The sequence below is a fragment of the Tenrec ecaudatus genome, chromosome 10 (assembly GCF_050624435.1).
Source record: "Tenrec ecaudatus isolate mTenEca1 chromosome 10, mTenEca1.hap1, whole genome shotgun sequence".
Taxonomy (NCBI): domain Eukaryota; kingdom Metazoa; phylum Chordata; class Mammalia; order Afrosoricida; family Tenrecidae; genus Tenrec; species Tenrec ecaudatus.
The window spans coordinates 121345074-121371787 of record NC_134539.1 but is presented as its reverse complement, the minus strand read 5'-3'; the positions used below and the strand labels follow the sequence as shown (position 1 = coordinate 121371787).

Below are 26714 nucleotides of genomic sequence, written 5' to 3'. Positions count from 1 at the left end.
TTTCTCCTGGTACTGAATGGAAGAACTACTTGCCAATGTTTCTGAGATTTGTAACAGCTTTGTATGTTACTTTTTGATTTATAGAATGACAGTTAATGTTTTAAGTGTGAGATGTAAAGAACATAGACCTGATGCCATTAAGTCAATTCCAACTCACTGCCATCAGGAAGGCCCTCAAGCTCACTGCCACCAGGCCATGAGCACTCATAATGGGAGCCGCCAGTAGTTTACAAGTGTCCACAAGGAGTAGGGCAGCCCTATATGTGACCACTACAATCCAGGGCTCCTGCACGAAGTCCCTGGGCAGCACAATTTGCACTCAAACCAAAGGGTTTTGGCCCAGACCACATCAAGGACGCCTGGTGAGCTAGATTCTGTAAATACTGTAACCAGGAAAACTGTGTGAAGTAGTGCACCATGAAGAACAGCTTGCATAAAAACAAACCAAATTCTCTAAAGTTTTCCTATTAATGGTTACCATGACCTCACAGATATAAGTTGAGTGATTTTCCTGTTTATTTTTATTTTTAAAATTACTTTATCCTGGGCTCTTACAGCTCTTATAACATTCTGTTTTTTTTAAATATGTGCTCTCAAAATATTACCTTAAATGTGTATGGTTTCAATGTACTAATATTTGAAGGCAGGGTAGATGGGACCACCTCACACTTTCTTTCATTATTTCTACTTATAACGCTTGCCTAATAAATTTATGGAATTTTGGCTAAATTTTGCTGTTAAGTCTTATCCTAATTCCTATTGCTCATTTAACATATACAGAACTCACTCAAAGGCCACAGATCAGAAAGATATATATAGTATATTCTGGAAAAGATGCATCCATTTGGTTATTTTTAATTTCTATATGATTTGCAGTTGCCACCTTGCAGCTTAAACAACAAAAGGCAAATAAGCTATAAATCTCATTGACAAGAAGGTCTGAAATATAAAGACAGAAAGAGCATGGAAGGAAACCGTGCAGGAGCCGGCCTCAGTATTACAACATCAAAGGTATCTGCAAATGTAAGTCACAGGTAACTTAAAGAATCAGATTATTTTGTTTCCTGGATTTCCATAATGCTGTGAATTCTAACTTTATCCCAAAACAAATAAAGGTTATATTGATTTTTTCCCTAAACAACATATGCCTTCTAAAAGAGATATCATGCATTTTCTTGGACAAATCCACACATAACTAAAAGACAAAGTTGTAAAATTCAAACTCTTATAGCAGTTCAGATGCTTTTTTTTTTCAAAGATGAGTAACATTGAATAGTCCTTATCATTGGCTGTAAAACCATAATGGCCTTTCACATAGACTACAGACAAAAATTATCTTAATAAATTCTTTCTTTCTAAAGAGAGAATGTGCCTTAGATGAGTCATTACATATAATGAAAGTCATTGCTTTCATCAAATCTTGTCAAGTTCTAGCAAAAATGCTAGCAGGGATTGCATTAAAGCTGTACATCAAGACTAGAAGTACTGTCACCTTAACAGAGGCACTCTGATGGCACTGTCAGATAAACGCTGGATGGCTAACTACAAGGCTAATGGTTCAAACCCGCCAGCTGAACCCAAGGACAAAGCTGTGTTGCTATTTGCTGCCATAGGGATTTATATTCTCAAAACACCACTAGGGTCACTGAGTAGGGAATTTTTCATGTCGGGGGGAGGGGAGTGGCCCCTTACCAAGGAGCCAGAGTGATGCCGTGGGTGAGGTGTTGGGCTGCTGACAGCAAGATGGAGGACTCAAATCCACCTGCTGCTGCGAGGGGCAAAACCAAAGCTGTCTCTTCTTACAGAGGGCTCGTCTTGGAAAGCCTATTTACAGTGCTTGAGTCAGAACCGACTCCACAGGAGTGGGAGTGGTTTGTTTTTTGCTTTGTCCCCTTAGCAGTATTAAGCCTTCTAACCTATAAACACAGGCTGTGTTTCAATTTATTTCATTTCTTGTAATATTATTTTGTAGTTTTCAATGTACAAGTTTTAGAATTCATTGGTTAAATTTATTCCTAAATATTTTATTCTTACAAATTAAGAATATAATATAAATTATATAAATATATTATAAACTATATTCATTATATAAATTACCATTTCAATATAAATTATTAAAAGAATTGTTTTTGTTTCATTTTTAAATACCATATACATTCCAGTATAAGCCGACCCAAGTATCAGCAGAGGCACCTAATTTTACCACAAAACTACATTTAAAATGTGCTGAAAAACATGGCACATACACAAATACATACGGTAGTTCATTGATAATCTACAGAAATATAACTGACTTCTGCATGTTGATTTTGTACCCTAAAGCCTTGCTCAACTGGTTTCTTTGCAATAATAGTTTCTTGTTGATCACTCAGGAGTTTGTATATTCAAGATCATGTCTTCCCCCAAAAGAAATGGTTTTGTTTCTTCCTTTTCCATCATGACGCACTTATTTCCTTGAATTAACTAATTATCCTGTCTAAAACATCTAGGATAATGTCCAATGGAAGTGGCAAGAAGAGACTACTGCTCCATTTGGAGTTACTTTTTATATGTGGCATGAGACGTAAGTTGAGGTTCACTGTGCTCACTGCTTCATATATGGATATCCAACTTCCATTTCCCCATTTCTTAAAAAAGATCATCCTTTCTCCATTGTCTTTGCACTTTTGACAAAGGCAATTAACCACGTAAGTGCATGACTACTTCTGGATTACATTACATTGACTTATGCCCAACCTTTGCACAATACCACATTTTATTTATTATTGTGGTTTAGAGTACTAGGAACTCATGAACATATAAAAACATTACATAGAATTCGTCAGTCCATTGTTGATAATCCAACAACTGTTCTATAAAAAAATATCTTATTCACCTGATATTAATTTCAAATAACTGCTTTTCTTTTAAAAATAATTTTATTAGGGGCTCATACAACGCTTATCACAATCCATACAGACATCAATTTTGTAAAGCACATTTGTACATTCATTGACTTCATCATTCTCAAAACATTTGCTCTCCACTTAAGCCCCTAGCATCAGCTCCTCATTCTTCCCCCTCCCTCCTAACTGCTTTTCTTTTAATAAAAATTGACACAACTTAAAAATAAAATTATTGGCAATAAACTTACTTTATAAAGAATAGGTAGTAATAACCAAATATAATTTTTTGTCACCAATGTGAACTATGGAGACAAATTTATATCTTAAAAAGGGTCAGTAGTTAAATTTTCTATTTCCAATCACTGGACCACTCAGAGGACCAATTATAAGAAATTAACAACATTGTGGATACAGACTTAGGAACTTTGATATTGTAAAGAAGAAACTGAATAGATGAGCTCAAGTGAAAGTTATTATTCAACATCATTTCAAACTTTAGAAGCCCTTTTTTGTATCAAGTTCTGTTCTGTGTATCAGATAAATAATTACCAGATATTTATGGGACAGAAACATATACAAACAAAAAATTAAAACTGGGATAATATGCTCAAGATAGCTACAAGCTTTTTCCAGAACAATGAAAAGCTTCTTTATTGTGGTTAATTTAAAGGATTAGAAACACACGCACACAAAAGAACTTAAAAAGGCTGATAAGATATAAAAATTTTCAGCACAGCGTAAGGAACTTATATCTTCTTACCTTTGCATTTCTAGTACAAAAGAAGAGAAATGCACACAAATTGTTATCAGAGGAGTAGGTAGATGAGTGAATTAGCTCAGACTAGAAATTTCAATGGCTGAAGTGCATGCAAATGATCACATTAAAAAGAGGGGAGGACAAACTTTAATATGACAATGAAAAGATTTCAAGTTCAGCCTCAATAAATCAAGTGCATAAAAATAGTGTAATGCTCCCTTTTTTAATTCTACTGTTCAAAGTCTATGGTTTAAGCTTGTGTAATTAATAACCTTTTCTGGTTTATCTTCTAAAAGACTGGTGAATGTCGGGGAAAATTTTTGCCTAATATTAAATAGCTTAATAAATGTTTGCAAAATGAATAAATGAAATTCATTTTTCCTCGAACTAGGAAGCAGAGGAAAACATACATGGCCCTAAGAATCTATAGAAGTTAATTATGGCAGATTTAAAGAGATCTTCAAACGATAATCAAATGATTGGAATCTCTAGCTTTCATTAACTTGCCTGATCTCTTTTGATTAGCCCAGCAGCCTAACCCTAAATAAATGTCCAAACTCATTGCCATAGTCAATGATGATTCATAGCGCCCCCTTGTGGTTTCCAAGACTGTGACTGTGTATGGGAGTAGAAAGCCCAATCTTCCTGCTGCCGGTTCCGAACTGTGGACCAATGCATAACCACTACACCATCAGGGCTCCAGGCAGTTCATTTGGCTTTTTAGCAATGGGTCGCTAGAGCTGATGTTTCTTAACAGCATGAGGTTCAGCATGAGCATACCAAGTCTTGTGGTTCGCAGTGGTCCTAGAGGGCAGAGGTAGAGCTACTCCTCTGGGCTTCCAAGGCTGGAGTTCTTTATGGGAGTAGAAGGCCGCATCTTTCTTCCATGGAGTGCTCGGGGGGATTCAAACTGCTGACCTTGCCTACTGACTCCCTTACCATACCAAGTCTCTGAAGGGGCCAAGTCCTTGTCCTTTCTCTTTTCATATAGAGCCGCAGCACAATCTCCTCTCTCTGCTTCTCATAAATACATGTGACAGCAATCCTAAAACAACAATACTTCTGAGATATATAAGAGAGTTCCTACACACATTGATAGGTGTTACCGTCATTAACATTTCCTTTTTACCCTTCTCTTTTTTGCTTGGTTGTAGGAGCACAACAGAAAAAGCAAAGATTAGTTCATTGAAGTTATCAGTAGAGGACTTGACGAAATCTCAAAATACATATTTCACACACCATTATGCTGCAAAATTCCAGCTGGACAAAACCTGTAAGTGACAAATGCCACAAGAATGGAGATTCTCACAGTATTTCTGGCACAACCAGACAGAGGAAGTCCCAAAAATCTCATGAGAAACTAAGCTCTTCGCAGACTCTCATCCCAGTTTTGGGCATACTCTAGACAGATAAACTTTGCCTAAGCCTTTGGGCTTTGGGTCTTTCTCCAAGTCTACTAGAGCTTTGATCTTTTTCAGAGTTTTGCCAGTCCCCAAGATAGATGGAATTCTCTTGGGGGAAAAAGTCCCAAGTTCCAATGGAATCGTTTCTCAATAAATTAAAGCAGGCATTCTATTTAGGAACAGAAAGTCATTCAAAAAAGGTATGATCAGAGTTTTTTTCTACCTTCAAAATGCTGTCATTTCAATTATTCATTGTCCCAAATTAATTTTCCCAGACATTCCATACTATAAAAATAGAGGCAAAAGGAATTAGGTAGTGGATGAAAGTGAACGAAGAAGATAACAATAGGCTTTGTTGCTACGCTGGCGGAGTAGCCTGTCAGGTCAGCTTGGCAGAGAGAGAGGCATATTCCCAAACCAGTCATCACTAACAGGCTCACTTCCACAGGAAAAAGGAAGACAGGAGTCTGAAAACTCCGGACAAAAGAAATCCCCGCAGACAAAGTAAAAACAAATTAAAAGGCCCATTATAAAACACAGATGCTACAAGGAAAATAAACTTTCCAAGATTTACTGGGCTTTGACAAACTTGGACATTTGTGGAAAAGAGATCAGCAGCAAGTCCCAGGTAAGGCGACGGCCAAGCTTGACTCCTTTCTGTTTTCTCTTCACCCTCTGCCGCAGCGGCCAGGCTGGTACTCAGCTTGTGGAGGCAGTGATGGGAGAACATGCAAAAGTGGCAAGCTGCCAGCTGCAAAGAACTTCTAAAGACAGAGCTTGGAATTGGGGACCATTTCAGTTACTCTCAGGGGGTCACCGGAGTGTGTGTGGACGTGTGTCTCATCTACAAAGGAGATAAAATTATATGCCTCCTCCTCGATCCCACGGACATTGAGCAATCAAGGGACCAGCAGGCTCGAGAAGAATGTATCTTAGACAGCATCCTGCCCATGAGATGGGGGTGATGAAATGCTATGAATTTCTACAGGCACAGCTACAGGCTGTTGTTAGATTGGGAGCAAAAGAAGGTCCTGGTGGGGGGTGGAGGAGAGAGAAGAAGAGACCATTCTGTAGGAACAGGTGTGAGGAAAGAATCAAAATGGAACAGTGGACCAAATGGACCACTCCCAGGACAAAGGGGTGCTGTTCTTGATTTTCATTAGGGACATGGGATAAATAGGTATAAACATGGCAGACATGGAAAGTTCACTTTTAGAGTGCATTTGTCCAAAAGCAAAGGCACGAGGCAGAGGGGACACGGGCTAAGGGAGGGGCACTGCACGGTACCTTACGTTTTCATCATTGTCACAGCACTCCTGAGTGCTCAGTACACTAGACTCTCGTAACTGAATCAGTAAGTCCCAGTCTCAGCACCTCTCCACACGCCACCTACCAGATTTACCCATGCCCTAGGAGAAGAGCCTCATGGTGCCCAGTCTGCTGATATGTGACTGCCTGCATTTTGAACTTGGACTAATGAGGCACGCTGAAAGCCAATGGCAGTGTGAGTCCTGAAAGCCCTGAGAAGAGTTCAGTATCCAAATAATTCATTGTCTTGTCTGCATCTTTAAGACATGTAAATGCTCTATTGCCTACCTTGTTCAGATCTCAATAGCGTAAAATTGAGTAATAAGTATGACGGTTGCTTTTTCTCCTTCTTTTTTTGATTGGGGGTCTGGGAGGGAAGGGGTACGTTTTGCTTTCACGAGAAGACCGCAGCCCTTGGTCTGCTTTTCATATCCTGCTACGGAATTGTCAGAGATAAAATGCAAAATACACCGAGGGGGTTTAACGAAGTGAGTGCTGGGGTAGGAACTCTCCCCCACTTCTAGACATCTTCAAAAGGAACACAATGGTGGCTTGTTTAGAAACAGTCACTGGAAGGCTGGACTCTGAAAAGTTAGCAACACTGCTGAGCTCTTGCTTGCCATGTAATTAACTTAAAAGCTGTCTCAGCCAAACACTAGATAATTATTTAATCAAAAGCAAATAAAGTCCTTTCAGAGGATATAAAAAGCGTCCTATGCAATGGGAAATTCCTGCATGTGGGTTGTTTCTGGTTGAGTTAGGAACCTCTGTCATTCACTCTCCCCAAGCCTAGATGAGAATGACAAGCTTCCCAGCTGCAGTTCCAGGACTTTCACCCTTCTTTCTGACCTTTTCTCAGGCATGTCCCAGTATAATCTGTAATCTACTCAAGTAGGAAGAGGAAACAGCAGCGCCCTGGTGAGAAACAGTGCCTTATGACCCACATACCAAACTGGGCGGAAGCAATGCTTGATCACAGTAGCCATGGAGAGAACACACAACGAAAAGAAAATGAATAATATATACATCATTATCTTTAAAAAACAAACACAACTGTTCACGCAGCCACCAAACAGTTTAGGAAACAAAATTAAATACTGGCAGAGTACAAGGACAATTCTTATTGTGCATTGACTTCTTTCTCCCAAATAATTTTTCTTGTGAGGTCAATAGTGAAAATGCTACAGATCTGAATACATCTCAAACTAAATAAATATTTGATTCTTTTTCGAGGATACAGTTCATTTAACCATGGACAACACCAAAAGTATCTTAGTGAGAGGTGGGGGGAGAGCAAGATAGAGAAATCTCTCATGAAATGTAGTTGAAAAGTAGAATCCAAGTTTCTGCAAAATGGGGTCGACATTAAAAGTAAAAATTAACTGCAAGCCATACAAAAGAAAAAAGAAGGTTTGAGGTTAATAATGTTCCCATCACTTCTTCCTACTACCTCCAACAGAGCTGTGTGTTAGTGCTCATTAAATTTTAATAGAGTTAAAATTGCACTTTCAGGTGAATCTAAACTGCAATGATTACAAAATGAATAATTATACACACATTAGTAAGTCATTATTTCTATTCTGAACCATTTCATCTGTTAAATATAAGCTTAATGTACTAACTACTTTTATATGCAAGATTTTAATGATTTTTTTTCTTTCCTGAAGCTAAGCATTTGGTCATTAGAATTTTTTTGAACCTAATATAGGTGCTCACTGTACCTGGCCTACAGCCCCTGTGCCGGAGGAGCTCCTCGGCACTCCTCTGGCAACTCGAGACTTCCTCCTAAAGCCTGTGATTCAAGTTACAATGTAGGCGTCTGCTCCTGCCGCCCCCCCCACCCCCCCCCCGGCTTGCTCCAGCGCCCTGCAAAGGGCGATATGACCCACTTTGGGGATAATTGATCTAAAACCTTAAGTTCAGCAAGGATACTCCAACACTGCCTCAACCTGTACTTTAAACATTCCAGAAAAAAGAAATAAAGAAATCATGTTTATAAGATGCAAGGCAAGAAAAGGAGAAAAAGAGGAACTTTCTTTAAATACAAATGTGTACAAAAAGTTTTAGAACAAAGTAGTGTGTGAACATAGGCAATAAAAATTATTGTAGAAAAATCGCTTATCCACATTTCCTCTTTACAACATTTGTGGCATCTCTTCAATAACATTCTCTTTAAAATCCAGTATCATCCACAGTTATTTCAAATTTATAAAATTGATAGACAAAATCTCCCATTCATTACTTTGTTTCATCATTCTTAGAGTTCTTGAGATTCTCGGATAAAAGGATATTAATTAAGAGTTGACACTAAATTTAAGAAGTTCTAGCAAGTTGTTATTTATTTTAAAGATTAAATTGTAGATATTCACTATTTCAATAATGAAAATAAAAAACAGTAAATAAATTATATTTACTACTAAAGGGCACAGAGCAAATTCTTAAGAGAGAGAGAGAGAATTTAAGATAACACTGGCCTTTAAGATGCAGACTACCTGTATCTTTCATATTAAAAATCCCCTCAAATTTTTCGATTCTTCAGGATCATTGTGAAAACACATTACTAGAACAAGTGTTCAGAAGTAAAGTTTGAACCCTATTGACAAAGCTCCCAGAATTAAAAAATCCAGAGTATTCACTCAACAATTCAAAACCTTAATCTAGCATGACTTAGACTAAGTTTGAGATGACAGTAGCTCTTCGTTGAAATTCTTTGAGTATCCTACAATCAACTCTCAATCCCATGCTTATCGCACAATGATGATTACATCATACCAACAGGAAAAAAAACAAGCATTTTCCTATCATCAGAGTAAGAGGTGAAACCATGGAAAATTATCTGCTCAATTTAGTCATCTTAAAATGATGACCCTTTAAGTCTAGAGGGTTCTAAACCATAAAATCCATAGCAAGATGAAGTACTGAACTGCTCTTTCTTGGACAAGGAGAGCTAGATGACTTAATCGAACATTCCGGAATTTGCAGTTTTCAACTATATTACATATTGTGCACCTGATAAATAATTAAATATTAAAGCAAAGTAACTTCCGTCGGAGTAGAAAAATGTAAGCAATTAAAATAAAAAAGATGTAAGCCAAAACCCCACGAAATCTCTTCCCCTCACAGCAGCATGCCACGCCTCCCCACCATCTTCTCTCCCTTCCACAGAGAGGTCTCCCTCTTTGACTCGTGACCGTTACGGATATTTTCTGGCTCTGTTTCAGCATCATGACTCAGGTCATGAGAAGTGTCAAAGATGCATTTCCTTCAGATGGGAAAGAGCAACAGATTTTAACAACCACAGAAAGATGACAGTATAGTATATTTTTAAGTACAGGGAAGATAAGACCTTTTATATCCACAAATATTTTATTTCCAGCTTAAAAGCATCTAAATATCTTTTAATCAAAATATGCTTACATATTGTGTTCAAGAAGAAAACAGGAAGCCCATACTCAATTGAGCTGCCCAAATCATCAACAACTTGTGAGAGAATGGACCAAAATAAAAAAGATATGAAACTCAGCACATCATAATGAATACAACTACTTGTCTTATTTTCCCAAAACCAAAACTGTGAATCTGCCGATATGTAAAGCTCCTTTTTTAGAAAAATTTTGTGAGCGAACAAAGAGGAGTGACACTGTGGACAGGCTGAGGCTCACCAAACCAGTAAAACCAAACCCACGGACATCAAGTCAATTCTGACTTATAACCACCCTTGTAGGGGAGCAGATGGCCTCGTCTTTCCCCCTGAGAACTGCTGTTGAATTTGAACCACCAACCTGGGGTTGCCAGTGCAACACAACTGTGCCACAAGAGGTTCTTTTGCTAAGGCACATCTGCGAAATAATGGTACTGAACAAAAAGTGGCGCAGCATGTTCTTCTGTGGCACAACGATCAGCATTTGGACATTAACTAGTTTGCCTGTTATAAGCAGCACCTACGCTGCAGAAGAGAGCTGGTAACGTGATTCAAGAAACCTCGTGGGTCCTATATAGTTCCTACAGAGTCGCTGTAAGTCACATTAGCGTCCACGGGACACAACATGCCTTCTGAAGGCACAATACTGATAATGCCTGCACTGACTCCATTCTGCCCATTCTTACATTCTCTCATGTGTGTCTCGTACTGTCTCAAATATTCTCACCTGCAAAACACATCATCTAGTGCGAACAACTCTTTCAATGAACCTTAAATCCCTTTCCTTTTTTCATTCACCCCTAAATTCAAAACGCAATTCTCCTACTACGCTAAGAACGATCATGATTTCAACCTCTTAGTAAATGCAACCCTGGAATAGCCAAACTCTTGTCTCCTTACCCTTTGTAGTTTATAGCCATGAACCAAAAGTCAAAATTCTAGTTCTTGCTCAAATTTTAAGCTCCAGACTACTCTCAAGTTTGAGCATTCAAAATTTGTTTATTTGGATTAATTATTCAGACACTGGTAATCAAAGAAGCAGCTACATTCCCATTTCCCTTTCCAAATTTTCTGAGTTCAAAATTTAAATATACATATATTTATATGTATGTGTGAATTATATGTCAATAAAACTTAAGGGGAAAAATTTGAAAAAATTATTTCAAGTCCTTCATTTTTAAATATAAGAGGGCTTTAAACGTTCATGGAAAAATAAAAATAAAAGACAAAAAAATACATTTTCATGAACTGTTCTAAGGCCCTTTGTACATAGAAAACAAACATGATATTTCTTCACTCAAACCAGTTAGTTTATGCAAGGCATCTTTCCAGAATTTTATAAGTAATTTTTACATTTATCCATTTCAATAAATAAAAATACCAGCTCCAGATTTCCACAGAAATTAAACTTGACCAGAATTTTATTAATCATCTTTTTAAAAAAAATCATTTAATGAATAAATGAGGCAACAGTGATATGTATCTTATGAGTTAATCATAGCTCCAAATTCTCTTATTATAATCACTAGATCAAAAGACTGTAGCACCTTCACCTCCCTAGAAATGAACTGATAGATACATCACCAATCAATCTCCATCATCCCAACAGAAGATGAACAGAATCTTTTTGCAGTTAAAAAAGTTTTCCAACCAAATTCTAAGTACCAGTAACTTACATTCTAAATAGAAGTAAGAATAAGAGTGATCAGGCAAGAAAACTGATAATAAAATGAGTATTTTTGTGTTTCATCAGTCTGAGATGGGGCCTACATATTAAGATTTTTTTAAATCTATCTATGTTAATTATAACATTCAACGAAATTTGAGAGCCACTGCTAATCTAGCTGCTGCTAGTGTCTAACATGAAAAACAAGCATAAAAAGCTTTTAATTCAAATGTTTACAAAGCTTTAAAAAAGCTTTTATAGATATATTATAGCTATAAAATAAGAAAGAGATATAATAAAACATGCAAAAATAGATGTGAAAAACACGTAGCAGGTAAAAAGTCTAGTAAGAGGACTGAAAGATAAATTTGGAGAAACTCATAAAGTAAACACAAAGATAAAGATAGAAATGGAAAACAGAAAAGTCAGATATTAAGGTCTGAATGAAAGTGAGCCATTATGTAATTAACAAAATGTCTAGAAAAGAAATAAAATAAAACCCAGCAGAGAATAAACTATTAAGACTATGAAGGCCAACGAAGAGGCGTTTGGGAAGTGACACGTGAGAAATGGGAGGGAGAGCACAAACAAAAGTATGGAAGTCCAACTCAGGCTAACAGAAAGCAAAGCACATGTCTACTCTCATTTCTATCCCATGATTCCCTAGGCAAGAAGTTCTCCAACATAGGCCTGCGGCGCTAGGAGTATGCCAAGACCTTTCACAGGGTATTCAAGGTCAAGATCATTTTCAAAAGAATACTAGACTTTTTCACTCCTATGCTTTTAGAAGAACAGACTAACGTTTTCCAAAGGCCACATGATGTGGGACACAGTGAGAGATTAAATGCAGCAGATAGGTTAATCCAGCCTTCTGCTACTGAAGACAAAAAGGATTTTCAAAAATTTATAACAATACTTTTCTTGGTAAAAAGGAGCTTTCAGGGGGCTGAAAAAAAAGGTTTTCTCAAAAAAAAATACCTTCATAAAACAGTGTGCATTCCTATTGTAAAATTTTAAAATTATATTTCTACTTTAATTTTTAATACAGTACCTACAGAAAGATAGAACACACATGTCTACCTTAATTTCTGTAGTACCTATAGAAAGTTAGAATACACATAAGCAAGCACACTTTGGAACCTTTAATAATTTTTAACGAGTACGTAGTTTTAAAGGACATGAAGTGTTTTTAAAACCAAAAACATCTGAGAACCACTGCTCTGAATATCTTAGCAACATTAACTCAAACATTTTAATAGAGCTGAGCAATGACAAGTTCTTGAATGACAATACATAGAAAATGAAAGAATGTAGTTCTCAGAACAGAGGAGCACCACTCACTTGAATCACAAAATTCCACATTGCCCCTGTTCAACTGGAATTCAGTTGAGTAATGGGCAGAAGACAAAAAAATTATTAATTGAAATATACTTCTAAAGTCAAATTCCATAAGAGCATTTTGAGAAATAAAGCACAGAAAACAATAAAAGAGAAGCTGGGCCGTTACAGGATCTGATGAGCCATGAACATCCACAGTACACCAGGTTCAAGGCAGGGTTACAATGATTACAGTTTAACAGAAAAGCTGAGAAAACATCGCCCTCTACAGGAAGGTCTCCCTCATCATTTCAAAACAAATCTAGTTTGAAACCCAGAAACTGTAATATGACAAAATAAAAAACATATAGAATAGGCAAAATATTCCAGCAGTAAAAAAAAAGCAAGACAAGTAAGTTGAGTTTGGCTTCAATTACTAATTGGTCTCTTGACATTGTATGGGCAAACTTTCAGAAAGAAAAATTTTTTAACATATTCAAAAGGAAATACACTTTTTGAATATTCAAACCCAATTAAACTTATTTTTATCATCCTAAATTTTGGAGGAGAACCCAGAGGTAATTCATTTTCTTCAAACACTATGTTATCTGTATTGATTAGATGGCTCTTTGTTTAGTGCTTCTTAAATGAAAACAGTTTATTTCCAAAAAGGTCTGATAAAGTGACTTTTTATACTGTGTTCCCAACAGAAGTTATCTGGCACCTTTGAGAAACTAGAGACAATGACATAAAATTACTAAAAGTATGTAGGGCTTTGGAGTTTAGCAACCTTCAGATTAGTATTATGTTTTTAAAAGATGACAAAATTTATAAGACAAAAAATTCTGCAGGAAAATGTTCTTAAATGTGAAAACAACAAATCAAAAACAAGCATCTATTTAAACGAAATAAAAGTACAAGTAACCAGTACAGACCCAGGTACTAAACTAAGCTAGCCTACAAGAACACTTTTCCCATTTAAAATGCATATACTATTTATACACACTGTCATATGAGGCATAAAGTTTAAAGGAGAGCTACAGTGCATATGATTGATTTTTCTTGGCAAAAATTAAAACATACAAGTGGAAATTTCACTCCACAAGTAAACAATGATGTGGAAAGAGAAGTACAGAAACATCACATTATTATTGATTGTCTTCAGTAGGTGAAACTATATAAGGCTGAACTGTGTGGTTGCTTTGTATTTACAATTGTGATGTGGTCTGTCTCAAGAAAACTACTGATCAACAAAAGTAAATAACTACAAGAAACCATCAAATGAAGGCTATAAACAGAGTTCTGAGTGGTAAAACTTATGTATTACACAGATGCTAAAAAGAAAAGTGATGCTGCCAGTTATTCAAAAGCATTTTACTGAAAATTGGAGGCTTCAAATTCAAGAAATCAGAGTACTCCTCCAAGGATCTTTAGAGTCTTACCAACTACGCTGCATATGGAAGGCGCAGAACCTGGAATTCCAATACCCAAAGTTGTGACTCAAACCTCCTCTGAGGACCATGCCTGCTAACTGGCAGGGAGAAATGTTCAGGAATTCTGACTCCCAAGTCCTCTGTTTACTCCAAGGATATAAAGAGAAAAAAATTCCTAACAGCCCTATGACAGGATAGACTCTATATTCATGAGCCTAAAATGGAAATATATTTAGGCAATAAAAATGCAAAGGCTCATGAAAAGATAGATTAACTTATTAAACTGCATGTGCAGCATTAAAATGAGCAAAACCAGATTATAAAGACTACCATTTTCCATTCTGTGTTGGTGTCTCCTTAGTTCAGAAACAATGTCCTAATTAAATTTAATGCTGAGCTTAATAATGCTATTTTAAAAGTCTATATAGACTTTTAAACACGTTACAAAACATTCACTCATTATTCAATCACTGTTATTCTGTTTTCTGGTTAAGAGACACTGTACTAACAAAATGAAAAATGAATTAGTTCTAGATACCACCTCCATAATTACAGTAACAATCATACACATGATGGTAGCTAATCTTTTGCTGAATATCTGCTCTGTACCAAAAATTACATATCCAAGTACTCTGATCCTTAAAATAACTGTCTAAGGTGGCTACTAGTGCTACCCTCACTTTATCCCTACAAACATGAGGGACGGCTAGAGCAAGTAACTCGTCTGAAATCACAGAGTGGGAAAATCATCGAGGACAGATTCTACTTCAGGTACTCTACCTTCAGGTCCTCCAACTGTTTTTGCGAGAAAGTTTAGGCCTGAGACAGGAAAAGAAATTTAAGCTAGATTGCAATCAAGTACAATTTTACAAAGTGTTCAAAGATGTAAAGATCATTTCAAGCTGAGCAAAGTGTCGTAATACAAAATATGCCATGAAAGGAATATTACGTAGCATGTTGAGGAAAAGGCACAAACAGGTGTGGTGAAAAAAGATGGGCCAGTAATGTTTAATGGATTGGTGAGGCACTAAAAGGTTTTTAGGCAGAAAAATAGCAAATCGTATTTCTAATTAATAAGAAAACTTGAGTAATAGGCAAAAATAAAGTGCTTGATGAGAAGGGACAAGAAGTCATGCATAATGGGCTGGTGCCTACTGCAACATAGGAGAGTAAAAAACCATTGGTACCAGGGATGCTACTTTATCCGTGCATGAGTTTATTTTAAACAAAAAAATATATAAGCATCTCTACACAATACGTGGATAGCTGCAGATAAGTTCTCTCAGTAATACACTTCTCTGAGGTACCTTCAAAATTAAAAAAAATGGCAATTTGCTGGATCAGGTATACTTAAGGCAGAGGTGCCAGCTCAAAAAGTTATGTACATGAATTTTGGGATACCCAAAGGGGTAATCTTGATAGGGTTTCTCTAAAGATAAAGGACGTTCAAAGAGAGTTTTCAGAAAACGGAAAAGTACATTGGTGAGAAAAAAATCCATTAAATTTGCACTGAGGATTTACACACACACACACACCCTATCATGACAATGCACCTGCTTATTTTTTTCAAGGGTATCAAGGGTTGTCCTACTAGGATTTCACTGGGAAACCTTATCCCATCCACCCTACAGTTCTGAACTTGCCCCTGTGGACTTCTTTTTGTTCCTAAAACAGACCATTGAAACAAGACATGATTCAAGGCCCTCGAGGGTATAAAGCGAAGAGTGCAGAATTATCCAGGGAAGGGTGAGTGATGAAAATACTGCCTTCGGAAGTGGCTAGACAGAGATGGTGGCTATGGTGAGAGGCAAGAGCTTCCCAAGTTTCTATTTTAATAAAAGCTGCTGTGATTTTGTAGCAACTTTGTGACTTACCTTTATATAAAACTAAAAACTGATGTTCAAAGCTTCTTAACTTTTGTTGGGTTCTGGATTGCTTGGAAAGTATGAAAGAAGTAAAAAGGAAACAGACTAATACATTTAAATATATGAAATGAAATATATAGAACTAAAGGAAACTAATTGTGTTGAATGTTATTAAAGTGCTATCAAATTTATAATTAAACATAAATTTTTAAATGCAAAGTTTTTTTAATGTAAAGTTTAAAGTGATGAACATAAATAATATTCCAAGATATATTTACAGTTACATTTCAAATAAGACTATCTATGATGATAAGCAATTTTTATAGGCAACAAAATCATAAGTATTGGTAACAACATTGTGATACATTATAAGTAGTACTAATTAAATTGTTTCAATTAAATAAAGGAAAGTAAACATAAAGTTGTTTTTTCATTTTTTCCTATATAGGTTCACATACCCCTAAGTTAAAAACTCCTTACCTAGACTAAGGTTCAGAAGAGAAAATAGAAGTTTACAGAGCTATTTAAAAAGCATATATTTAAAATAAGCAGACATCTTTCACTAAGTAAAAAACATGACAGATAAAATAATCCTAAACTGGATTGACGGCAGAGAACACAAAGGAAATACCCCTATATCAACTGTTATTTAACAGTTTCCTTTACTTTGCTAAAAACAGCACAAACAAACACGGTAATACTGCCAGAGCATGATTCATTTTCAAGATGAATCTCTCCCTGTTCAAAGGTTTACATTGTTCTTGACCAGCATCAGACTGTTGAACCCGCACAAACTGTAAATACATCATTTTTAGAACTAACCAACAACAATTCCCATATTGTTTTGACATGAAAGGTACAAGAAGATCATCAAGAAAAATGATCACCCTGTCCTCAGAAGAATTTATTTCAGAGGACAGCACTGAAGCTGCAGCTCAGGGAGAAGGATATGTCTGATCAGAGCACATGGGAGCAGATGAAGGGAGAGGGAGAGAGAGTGGAGCACATCCTGGCCCACCAAGCCTTGAGGATGATATTCCCGCTCAGAGCAACCAATCCACAGAGAAGACCACATGGCCGGCCCTACTATGAGACATGACATCCTTCACTTACCCATAGCCCTACAGGGGACAACACTGGAGACACAGAGTGAGAATTCTGCCCGATCTGATCTCAACACACCGAGGCAAAACACTAAGGGTGTATAACAGAACAGCAAGGGGAACACAGCAACGAAGACCCCAGGAAATACCAAAAATAGACTTTGGGGCCAGAGCTTGGCACCCCATCAGACTCGACTAGAAAACACTCCTAAAGGCCAACAAACGGTCCTTGAAATAACAAAAAGAAAGAAAAAAAGATCATCACTATTATGTCTGTTCTTCAAAAAAATATATACAAAGATTAATAGGATTAAATCTTGAGATAATACAAAAATTTTAACACATGTCAAAGGAAATCTTACAATTACATACTGGGATATTGTCAAAAGGCCTAAGTATCCCACCTGAGGTTTGTACAATCAGCTTTCTATAAAAATATGAGGAATAGATTTTTTGGATCAAGTTATCAATATTATTTGTCAATTATAGCAAATGTACTGAAGGAATGCAAGATGTTAACTAGAGAAATAAGTAGGGGAAAGAGGGATCGATTCTAAGTCTTTCTACTTTGTGTGCAGTACTTCTGTAAACTTAACCTGCCCCCCCAAAAATGAAGCAAGTTGTAAAAGGAAAACCACATATGAAGGGATTTCAAACTTTACAAGTAGAAAGAAAATGCTTTGAAAATTATGATGGCAACATATGCACAAATATGATGGATACAATTGATGTATGGATTGATATGAGAGTTGTAAGAGCCCCCACTAAAATTATGCTAATTCTGTGTCATAATTTTTTTAAGTAGAACTTTAAGATCATAAAATTATTCCATGAAATTTTTTAAAGCTTCTACATATTTCAGTTCAAAAATCTACTATTGCTCAACGATTTATCTTTTTGTTTTTGTGAGTTCCCGTCTCAAAAAGGCCCCTGTCCCCAGAGTAGAATAGCTCCATAGACGAGACTGTTGGAAAGAAAAGCCTTTCTTTTAAGGTACTTTTGGGTGGGTTCGAACCACTAACCTTTTGTCTGATACCCAAGCACTTAACTATTTTGGCCACCTATTTACAAATGACAAAACTGTTCCGATTGGCACTTTGAGCCGTCAACAAAGATATATTAAATGTTATTTGTGGATAGAACTTTTTGTACCCTAAAAAAAGAAAAACACTGAATGTCATTTGCTTAATAGAATAAAACAAACAAAGGGAAGAAAAGCTCAATAGCATATTCTACGCAGATAAGTAAATGGATGGGGGAAGGAGGGCAGGAGAAAATGTCCTACAAATTGACTGTGGTAATGATTGTACAACTCTTCTTGTTATGACTGAACTACTGAATTGTATGATTCCAATAAATCTGCTACAGGAAAAAAAAAGGTAAGTAAATGTAAAGAATATACTAGTCTGTTTTTCAACTAAGGTATCTATTGGTCCCATATGTGTACTGCCGCTGGTGCAAGTGAAGTGAATCATTTGCTGTGGCTCTTGTAGAAGTTCTGTCTTTGCTACGGGCCTCAAGGCAACTGCAATGCCTGGTGCCCCCAGGTGCCAAGACTTGCTCCATGGGGTTTGTGGGAGCAGATGGTCATGCCGGTCTTCAGTGGTAACTTCAGATGGGTTTAAATAATCAAACTTTGGGCTAATAGTTGAGTACTTAACAGCTTGCACCACCCAAATGCAGATATTTTAAAATAAAACATAATGCTGGTCTATCCAAAAAATGTATTAGTCATATGAGTAGTCTTCTTAAACAACAAATATTTCTTAATAAACTATAGTACCTACCCTGACCAGCATGTTTTAAAGAGTAATATAGAAATGAGATTCAGTTATGAAAACAGTCTCAAATTTGCGTTCCTTAAGTTTGATCTTACATGTGCCTTATAGCAAGATCCCTGGTGGCACAGTGGGTTCTCTGGTAGTGGTTCAGTATTTCCAAGCCAACTGACACTCGGGGGGAGAAAATGAGGCTTCTTGCTCACAAAGACTACAGCCTCAGACTCGCAGGCACAGTTTTACTCTGTTCTATAGGGTTACTATGAGTCTAAAGCAATTCGATGGCAGTCTTTTTTGACCCTTTATATACCGAAAAAGTTAGGGAGTGCTAAAAGCACTATACAGATTTCTGTAAATTACTTAATAAATTAAAGATGTTCTAAAGTGAGCCTAAGATCTTATCTAAGATTAAAAGTGTATTATTTTTATTCAAAAATCTATAAAATGAAGGGGGCAGTGAACATTTACCATGCAGAGGTGAGCCCGATGGGCTGCTTGAAAGGCCGGGGACAGGGCTGCAACGACCCCCTTGTTTAGATGTCAGTTCTTGTTCAATTTCTTCCAGCCCAGCACTTTTCTGGAAACGGCTCATGCGATTCACTACTCGTGGTGACATGTGTGTACGAACACAAGGCTGGCCTCCATAAGGGTTGATGGGGAAAACATGGGAAGTTCCCCGGAGCGTACTGACCACCACCCAGCGACAGTCATGACTGAAGCAGATGTCTTGTACCTATAAAAGAGATAAAGACACAAAAATGTATGACAAAATTGCATTAGAAGATAAGAAAGTAGAATCTCACTGGCCAGTTTACTTACTAAAGGCCAGGTTACAAATAAGACATTGTAGCCTACAATTATTTTTCCTCATCTTTGGCTCTCTATGGCCATGGATGAATGTGGCTATCTATGTGCCTAGAGTTATTATATTTGTAAAGTGAGAACAACAAAAACACCAATTCTTATGGATTGTTAGGAATTAATCAATTAAAGGTAAAACACTGACAATTCTTCAAAGCTCTGCATAAGGTTTTCAGTGACTTCATCCTCTGAAGTGGGGAGCCAAGTCCTTCTTAGTCTGGGAGCTCCGCTGAAACCTGTGAAATTCCAGTGACAAAGCTTCCAGCATCACAGAAACATACACCCACCACAGGACAAGAAACTGACAGACAGGCGGTCTGCTGCACAAGACTTCCTTAGAGTCCTTGAAGACTGAGGTGTGCCTGCCCCAAGCCAGGGCATATTCCATTGCACCATATGCCTGTGAAAGTTGACCCTTGAATAAAGAAGACCGTCGAAGAACAAATGCATTTGAATTGTGATGCTCGTGACGAATATTGAAAGTAGCATGGACTGCTAAAAGGACAATAGATCTGTACTGGAAGAAGTAGAGTCCGAGAGCTCCTTAGAAGCAAGTATGGCAACACTCCATCTTACATACTCTGTACATGTTGTCAGGAGAGGCCAGTCCCTGCACAAGGGCACCAGGCTTGGTAAAGTGAAGGATCAGCAAAAAAGAGGAAGTTCATTGGGATGAAAGACTGACACAGGGCTGCATAATGAGCTTAAGCAAAGGAACAATTTTAAGGTTGGCACAGGGCCATACAGTTTTTTGTTCTTCTGTTGTGCATAGGGTCACTATGGGTCGGAGCTGCCTCAATGACACCTCACAACAACAATAAGCAGGTAACGCACGCGCAAGAGTGCCTGATCCTTACTAAGCATGTACAAGGATAGCACCTGCTATTACCCAACTAACAACAGCTTGCCTTTTGGTCAGAAGAGGTGCAGCGATAGAACTGTAGTTTTCCATATGGAAAAATAAGTTAGAGTGAATATTGAAGAGCATAAACTATGGTTCATCACAGAAGTTAATGCCTGTAGACTTGATGAAAGCTCAATTTTTATTATATGTATTTACCACAATAAAAATGCCAACACATCTTAAAAGTAGAAAAAAGAGAAAGGGCTTGACAAAGAAAACTGTAAGCAGAAGCCAAGGAAACAGAAAGAGAATACCAGAAGAATTTAATAGATTATAAAAAGCACTTCTACAAACCAGAATCAAATATATGCTAGAAAATACCTTTAACCGTACTATGTGTTCCATCTACAGTGAGACGGAACCATATTTTCTAGTCTTTGGCCAGAACATGTGTAATCAAGACCATAGCATGATCTGTCCATGAAAAAGAGATGTCCCCCTTTCAGTTTGAGAATACTTCTGAGATGAGCTGCTAGGCATAATTACTATCTAAGCAGGAGGACAGAAGCAAGGTAGGCTGTATTCTAGAAACTGCTGTTAGAGACATGTGTGTGCTCTCTGCCCTTGAAGACCCATCAGCACGCACTGAGTGGAGAAGGGTAACTGGAGATGTTACCTATCAAGAGAACCAGAGTAAGCTTAATCCTTTAAGTGACATTACAGAGAATAAGAAGCTGCCAACTTACAAGAAGAAAAACGAGACTGTAGTTGGTCAATCAAATGGGCTGGATGGGTTCTCAAACAACATTGAACACAAACCACACTATATGGGCTGGCAAACTAGTCATAAAGGGATGACATCAACGGCATGATTTCCGACCTTAATTTTGGGAAGATACCATCTTCTAGTAAACATTTTTTCAACATAAAACGGGATGGAAGTTTGTTCTCGGGGATGAATGACATGGTAAACAACATTTCTGCTCTATTTATTACGATACACAAAGTTAAACAAGTACAGGAACCTCTCGCTATCCAAACTGTAATCGCAAATTTAGGAAGCAAACAGATGTCAATCTTTTTCTTTTTTTAAACTCTCACTATTCACTATGTGGAACGCAGGAACTAAGTGGATATGTAATCAAAGTATACACTAGTGGGTCAAATTTCAAAATACAATTACACTGAAGCATGGGCTATCAGATTGAGATAAGCACTGGTTTCTTTTACAGATTGGCCTGTAGAGGGCCAAATAGCAAATGTTTGCAAGTGAATAAGCAAAATCATGAATACCAGGTAGGTACTTTTAATTCAACAGAGAAAACTTATTTCCATAACATTGTTACTTGTGACATGCAAAATAAAGTAACATTGATTGTAATTTTTTATAATAGATGTCTATTAATGAGAAGATGATAATCTCATTTTAGAGAGGATAATATTTCACTTAATTGGGGTTCTAAGTTAATGTGCCCTTTCATTAGGCAGATACAGTGCATCTATATGAAAACCAGTCCTGGCTTCTGGGTAACATAAAAACAAGTTAGTTTGTGCATTAAACCATTATCATGTTGGCCAAATTGTAGTGGAGAAACACAGGCCTCAGAGTAGACAGTAGCCCTGAAATCGAAACTCAATTAAAAAAAAATGTCTTGTGGTGTAGCCACTGTTACAAGTGCTAGGATCCTCAAAGTCAGAAGTTCAAAACCACCAGCTACTCATCAGGACAAAGAGCTATCTATGCACAAACAGTTGTAATGTCAGAAGCTGATAAAGGTGGTTCCACCCCATCAACTCCATGGCAGTGAATTCAGTGTTGGGTTTTTTTTATGTCGTTGTTATTCTCTTGGGGGAGGCGGGGATTAAGACATCTTTGGGTCAGCATCTCTCCCTACAGATTCCTCTCCTAATTGCACATAAAACCGTCCCATGGAAAGAACCCATGGAAATAAGGTAAGAACATGAAACCAATTAATTAAAGGTGAACATAATTATTTTAAATTACACTAGGAAATTTTTTAAAATTCGCAGGCATCCACAGTAATCCCTCTACCCAGAAACAACAACCTCTTAATATCTTGGAAGCAACCTTCAGGAGTTAGATATCTCAGTGCATAGATGAATGTCTCTCTCTCTCTCTTTCTCTCTCTCTCTGTGTGTGTGTGTGTGTGTGTGTGTGAGAGAGAGAGAGAGAGAGAGAGAGAGAGAGAGAGAGAGAGAGAGACATCAACCCATTGCTTTAGAGTTGATTCCCGCTTAAAGGACAAACTGTTCCATGGGGTTTCCAAGGCTGTAAATGGCCACATCTTTCTCCAAAAGAACAGCTGGTGGGTTCGAACCATGGACCTTTCAGTTAGCAGCTGAGAGTTTAACCACTGAGCCATGGGGCTCCTAATCACATAACGTGAAGAGGCTATGGGAAAATAGGAAGGATTTTTCCATAAACCTTTGGAAGCCCTCTCATATATGCATACAGCCACATGGCTACATGCAGGTATGCTTTTATATCAGAGAGCTATATATGTTATTCTCTAACTTCTAATTTTCATTAAATAGTGTGTCAATAAATAAAAATCTATAGAATAATTCTTATTTTTACATTTAAAATTTAAATGCCTACATTTCGTTCTTTTCTGAGGGAAATGATAATAAATCAAACCTCTAATAAAACACACAGTTATTTACAATTTTCACTTTTATTTTTTTAAGGCTGAGCTAAGTATTTGAAACTTTGGCATTGTTCTTGTTACAGCATAAATTCTTAGAACTGGGATTGTTGGCATATACATTTTCATGTGAATTACATAATAACCCTCTAACAGACCTGCATCAATTAAGATTAGAAACGAATCATTTTGAAGTGTAATATAATCTGCAAATTTAAATATTATGAAAACAGAGAAATAGTGCTTTCACATTTTACATTTCATAACAGGACCTACCTCATATCTTACATTTTACATCTTACATTTCATAATAGGACCTACATCATATCTGGCTCTCTATGGCCACGGGAGAAATTGTTAACCACCTCGTGCCTTTGTATAGTGAGAATAGCAACAATACCTATTCATGGATTGTTAGGAATTAATAAATTATATGTAAATCACTTAGAACAGTGCCTGATATATAATAAGCACTGTAAAAAGATATTAACTATTATTATCATTATTACCATAATAAATCTCAAACAGTCTCAATGTCAGTGTTTTCACTGCTATCAACAGACTGTGACACAATCATCTGTTTACTAGACTTTTAAATTTCAGACACCCTATATACAACAAAGGAAGCCCTGGTGGCACAGTATTTACACATTAGGATGCTACCTGCAAGGTCAGCAGTTCAAAGCCTCCAGCCGCTCTGTGGGGAGAGAGATGAGCTTTCTGTTCCTATAGAGTTTCCATCTCAGAAATGGGGAGTTCTACCCTGTCCTATAACTACAGGTTGCTATGCGTCAGAATTGACTCCATGGAAGTGAGATAATTGACCAAAGGAAACAGATACATTGGAGTGCTTCAAAATAAAAGTGTTTGTATATTAAGTGACATGAGAATGATAGTAAAAAGACTATTTTCTCTGGAAGAGTAGCACAGAAAATATTGCAAATCATACATCTGATAAAGGTATAGTATATTGAATATGTAACAATTCTTATAATGGAGCAATATGAAGACAATAACCTGATTTAAACTGAAGATGGAGTTGAGTCTGCATTTCCCCCGAGCCTACAAAGAAACAATCAATGCTGCGATTGCTGTTAGCCGCCACTGAGCCAGCCCCTGCCTCTTGGCAAAGATACATACCAATGAATGAAGCTCTACATGGTCTTGAGCCATTCTCAGACTGGATGCAGGCCGACCCTTATGATCATATGTACAGGTTTTAGATTTTATGCTTGTTTTTTTATTTTTAAATATTTTCCTATGGTTTGGGTCAAAGTGTAGAGCTGAAATTAGTTCCCATATTCAAGTCTATACATATTTTCTACACGCTAGTTGCAATCCCTTCAATAGAACAAACGGCACTCTTCCCACGTCTTTCCTGGGTTCCCTGTTTCCATTTATTCTTCTTTCTGGACCCTTCAGACTTTCTGAACTCTGTTTCTGGGTAAAGTCTTCCCTCCGGAAGTAGATCACTACGCTTTTTTGTCACCTAGTTTATCTTACTTGGAAGTTTTTTAGTGAAAGGAAGGCTAGCTAGTTTGCTAGAAGAGAATATACAGAGCCTCCGGGTATAGTTTGGTGTTCCAGTTAGTGGACCCTTCAGTTAGGAGAGATGCCTTTGCTACCTTACGTTCACAGGAAGACGCCAGCTACTAAAAAAGCTAAACTAGCATTTTATCTGCGCCCCTGTTCACTCACTTCACATGTGGGGTGAAACATTTGACTGGAAGATAATATTGCTAAGAAATATACTTTCCCTTTATTGAACATAAAAGTATAACATAGAACAATGAAAATTTCAAGCAACACTACCTAATTCAGTCTTAGAAGCCTAATTAGTACACACAAAATAATCAATTTAGAATTTTAAGTATATAATGGCAAGTTATTAACTAATAATATTTTTCCTTTAAATTACAGAGTGCTTAATTAACGAATCATGCATTGAAGTTAAGTTTACAGCAGCAACGACAAATTTTTTAAAACTTTATATTTTTTAAAACTTTATTTTTTAAAACTTTAAGTTTTTTTAAAACTTTATATAATTTACTGTTTCTTAAATGATCCCTGTGTCATTTGACATATTTATAATATCTTCACTTATTTCTCAGTGTAATGATATAAAATTTAGCTACAAGAGCCCAATTATACCTTTGGAAAGCTAATATGAGCAAATCATTTTATAAAACCCAAAAGCGTGTATCACTACAGAGAGGAATGAATTCAAAGTACGTATTAAACACTTCTATATATACATTGGGTAGTCATGATGTGGACTTGGCAGTAACAATTAAAAACAACAATCAAGTAGATGTTAGCAATTAACAAATTATTTTGGCCATTATAAGTCTTTTGTATTTTCATGTGAATTTTAAAAATAGCTTGTAAATTTACTCTCAAAACGGCCTAGTGCTATAATTCACGGGCATTTCACTGAATCTACAAGCCAAATTGGAGAGAAACATTTATTTGGGTTTTCTTTACTATCTTTTAGTGTTCTGTCATTTTCTGTGTTCTGTGACTTAGTACTGCTACTTGGACCCAGTATACTCTGACATTGTTAGACTCATGCATTCTAACTTTTTTCTGGAACCAGGCAGATTTCCCTCACAGGAAATTGTCACCTTTAAATGATGACACTTTCACTTCTGATCAAGATTTCAAATCCTCTAAGTCCGCATTGGCCTTTACTTAAAATGAGTACTTGAAGGAGGCCCTCTGCAGTTCTCCAGGGCGCTCTCCTCTTGCAGGTCTCTTCTGTCTGGTACTTTGTCCTAAGAGAGTTCTACCCTTGGTCCCCTGGGCTATCAGAGCTCCCGCTCAGTAACTCAGTCTCGAAGGTGTCTGAAAAACTCATGACAGCAAGTTGCAGCAACACATTACATCAGGAGTGTCAATCAAGACCATCTCAGAAGTAGAGATCAGGGCAGACTTCTTATTGAACATTATTTTTGCAAATATACTATTAAATGTATGAGATGTATTCTTTCTGATAATTCCTCAAGTCAATTGTATGAATTTTGTATTTGCTCCTCTGTACAGATGAGAAAACGGAAGTTTTCCTCTTGGCTATGCAACCACAAAATAGACTCCCCGAAGAGAGAAGGACTGAGGAGAAGAGAAATGGAAATAACTGAAAGAAAATGGGGATGACAAGGTCTGGCATTGGATAGCAGTGATGGTTGCGGGACTGTGAAGACATAAAAAACCACCTAATTGCATGTTGCAAAGGTGTCGTTTTCATGTTCTATGAATTATATTTCAATAACGTTAATTTGGGAGCAAAGTAATGAAGAAATTCACATAACCATACAGTCACACAAAAATTTTCCAAAAATAAAATACACAACACAAAGGAGAGTCTAGCTGAATGTCAGTATAAATAGCTAATAGAGGCGTACACTTTT

At 36.9% G+C, this 26714-nt stretch overlaps 1 protein-coding gene across 10 annotated transcripts in view; it reads right to left on the bottom strand.

The window, feature by feature from the left end:
- BCAS3 (BCAS3 microtubule associated cell migration factor) overlaps window positions 1-26714 on the bottom strand; it is a 553715-nt gene that overhangs the window by 338707 nt on the left and 188294 nt on the right. For all 10 annotated transcript variants that reach the window (XM_075561479.1, XM_075561480.1, XM_075561485.1 and 7 more), the window contains exon 15: window positions 19405-19669. In XM_075561479.1, the coding sequence (XP_075417594.1) occupies window positions 19405-19669 (265 nt within the window). The remainder of the gene's footprint in view (window positions 1-19404; window positions 19670-26714) is intronic.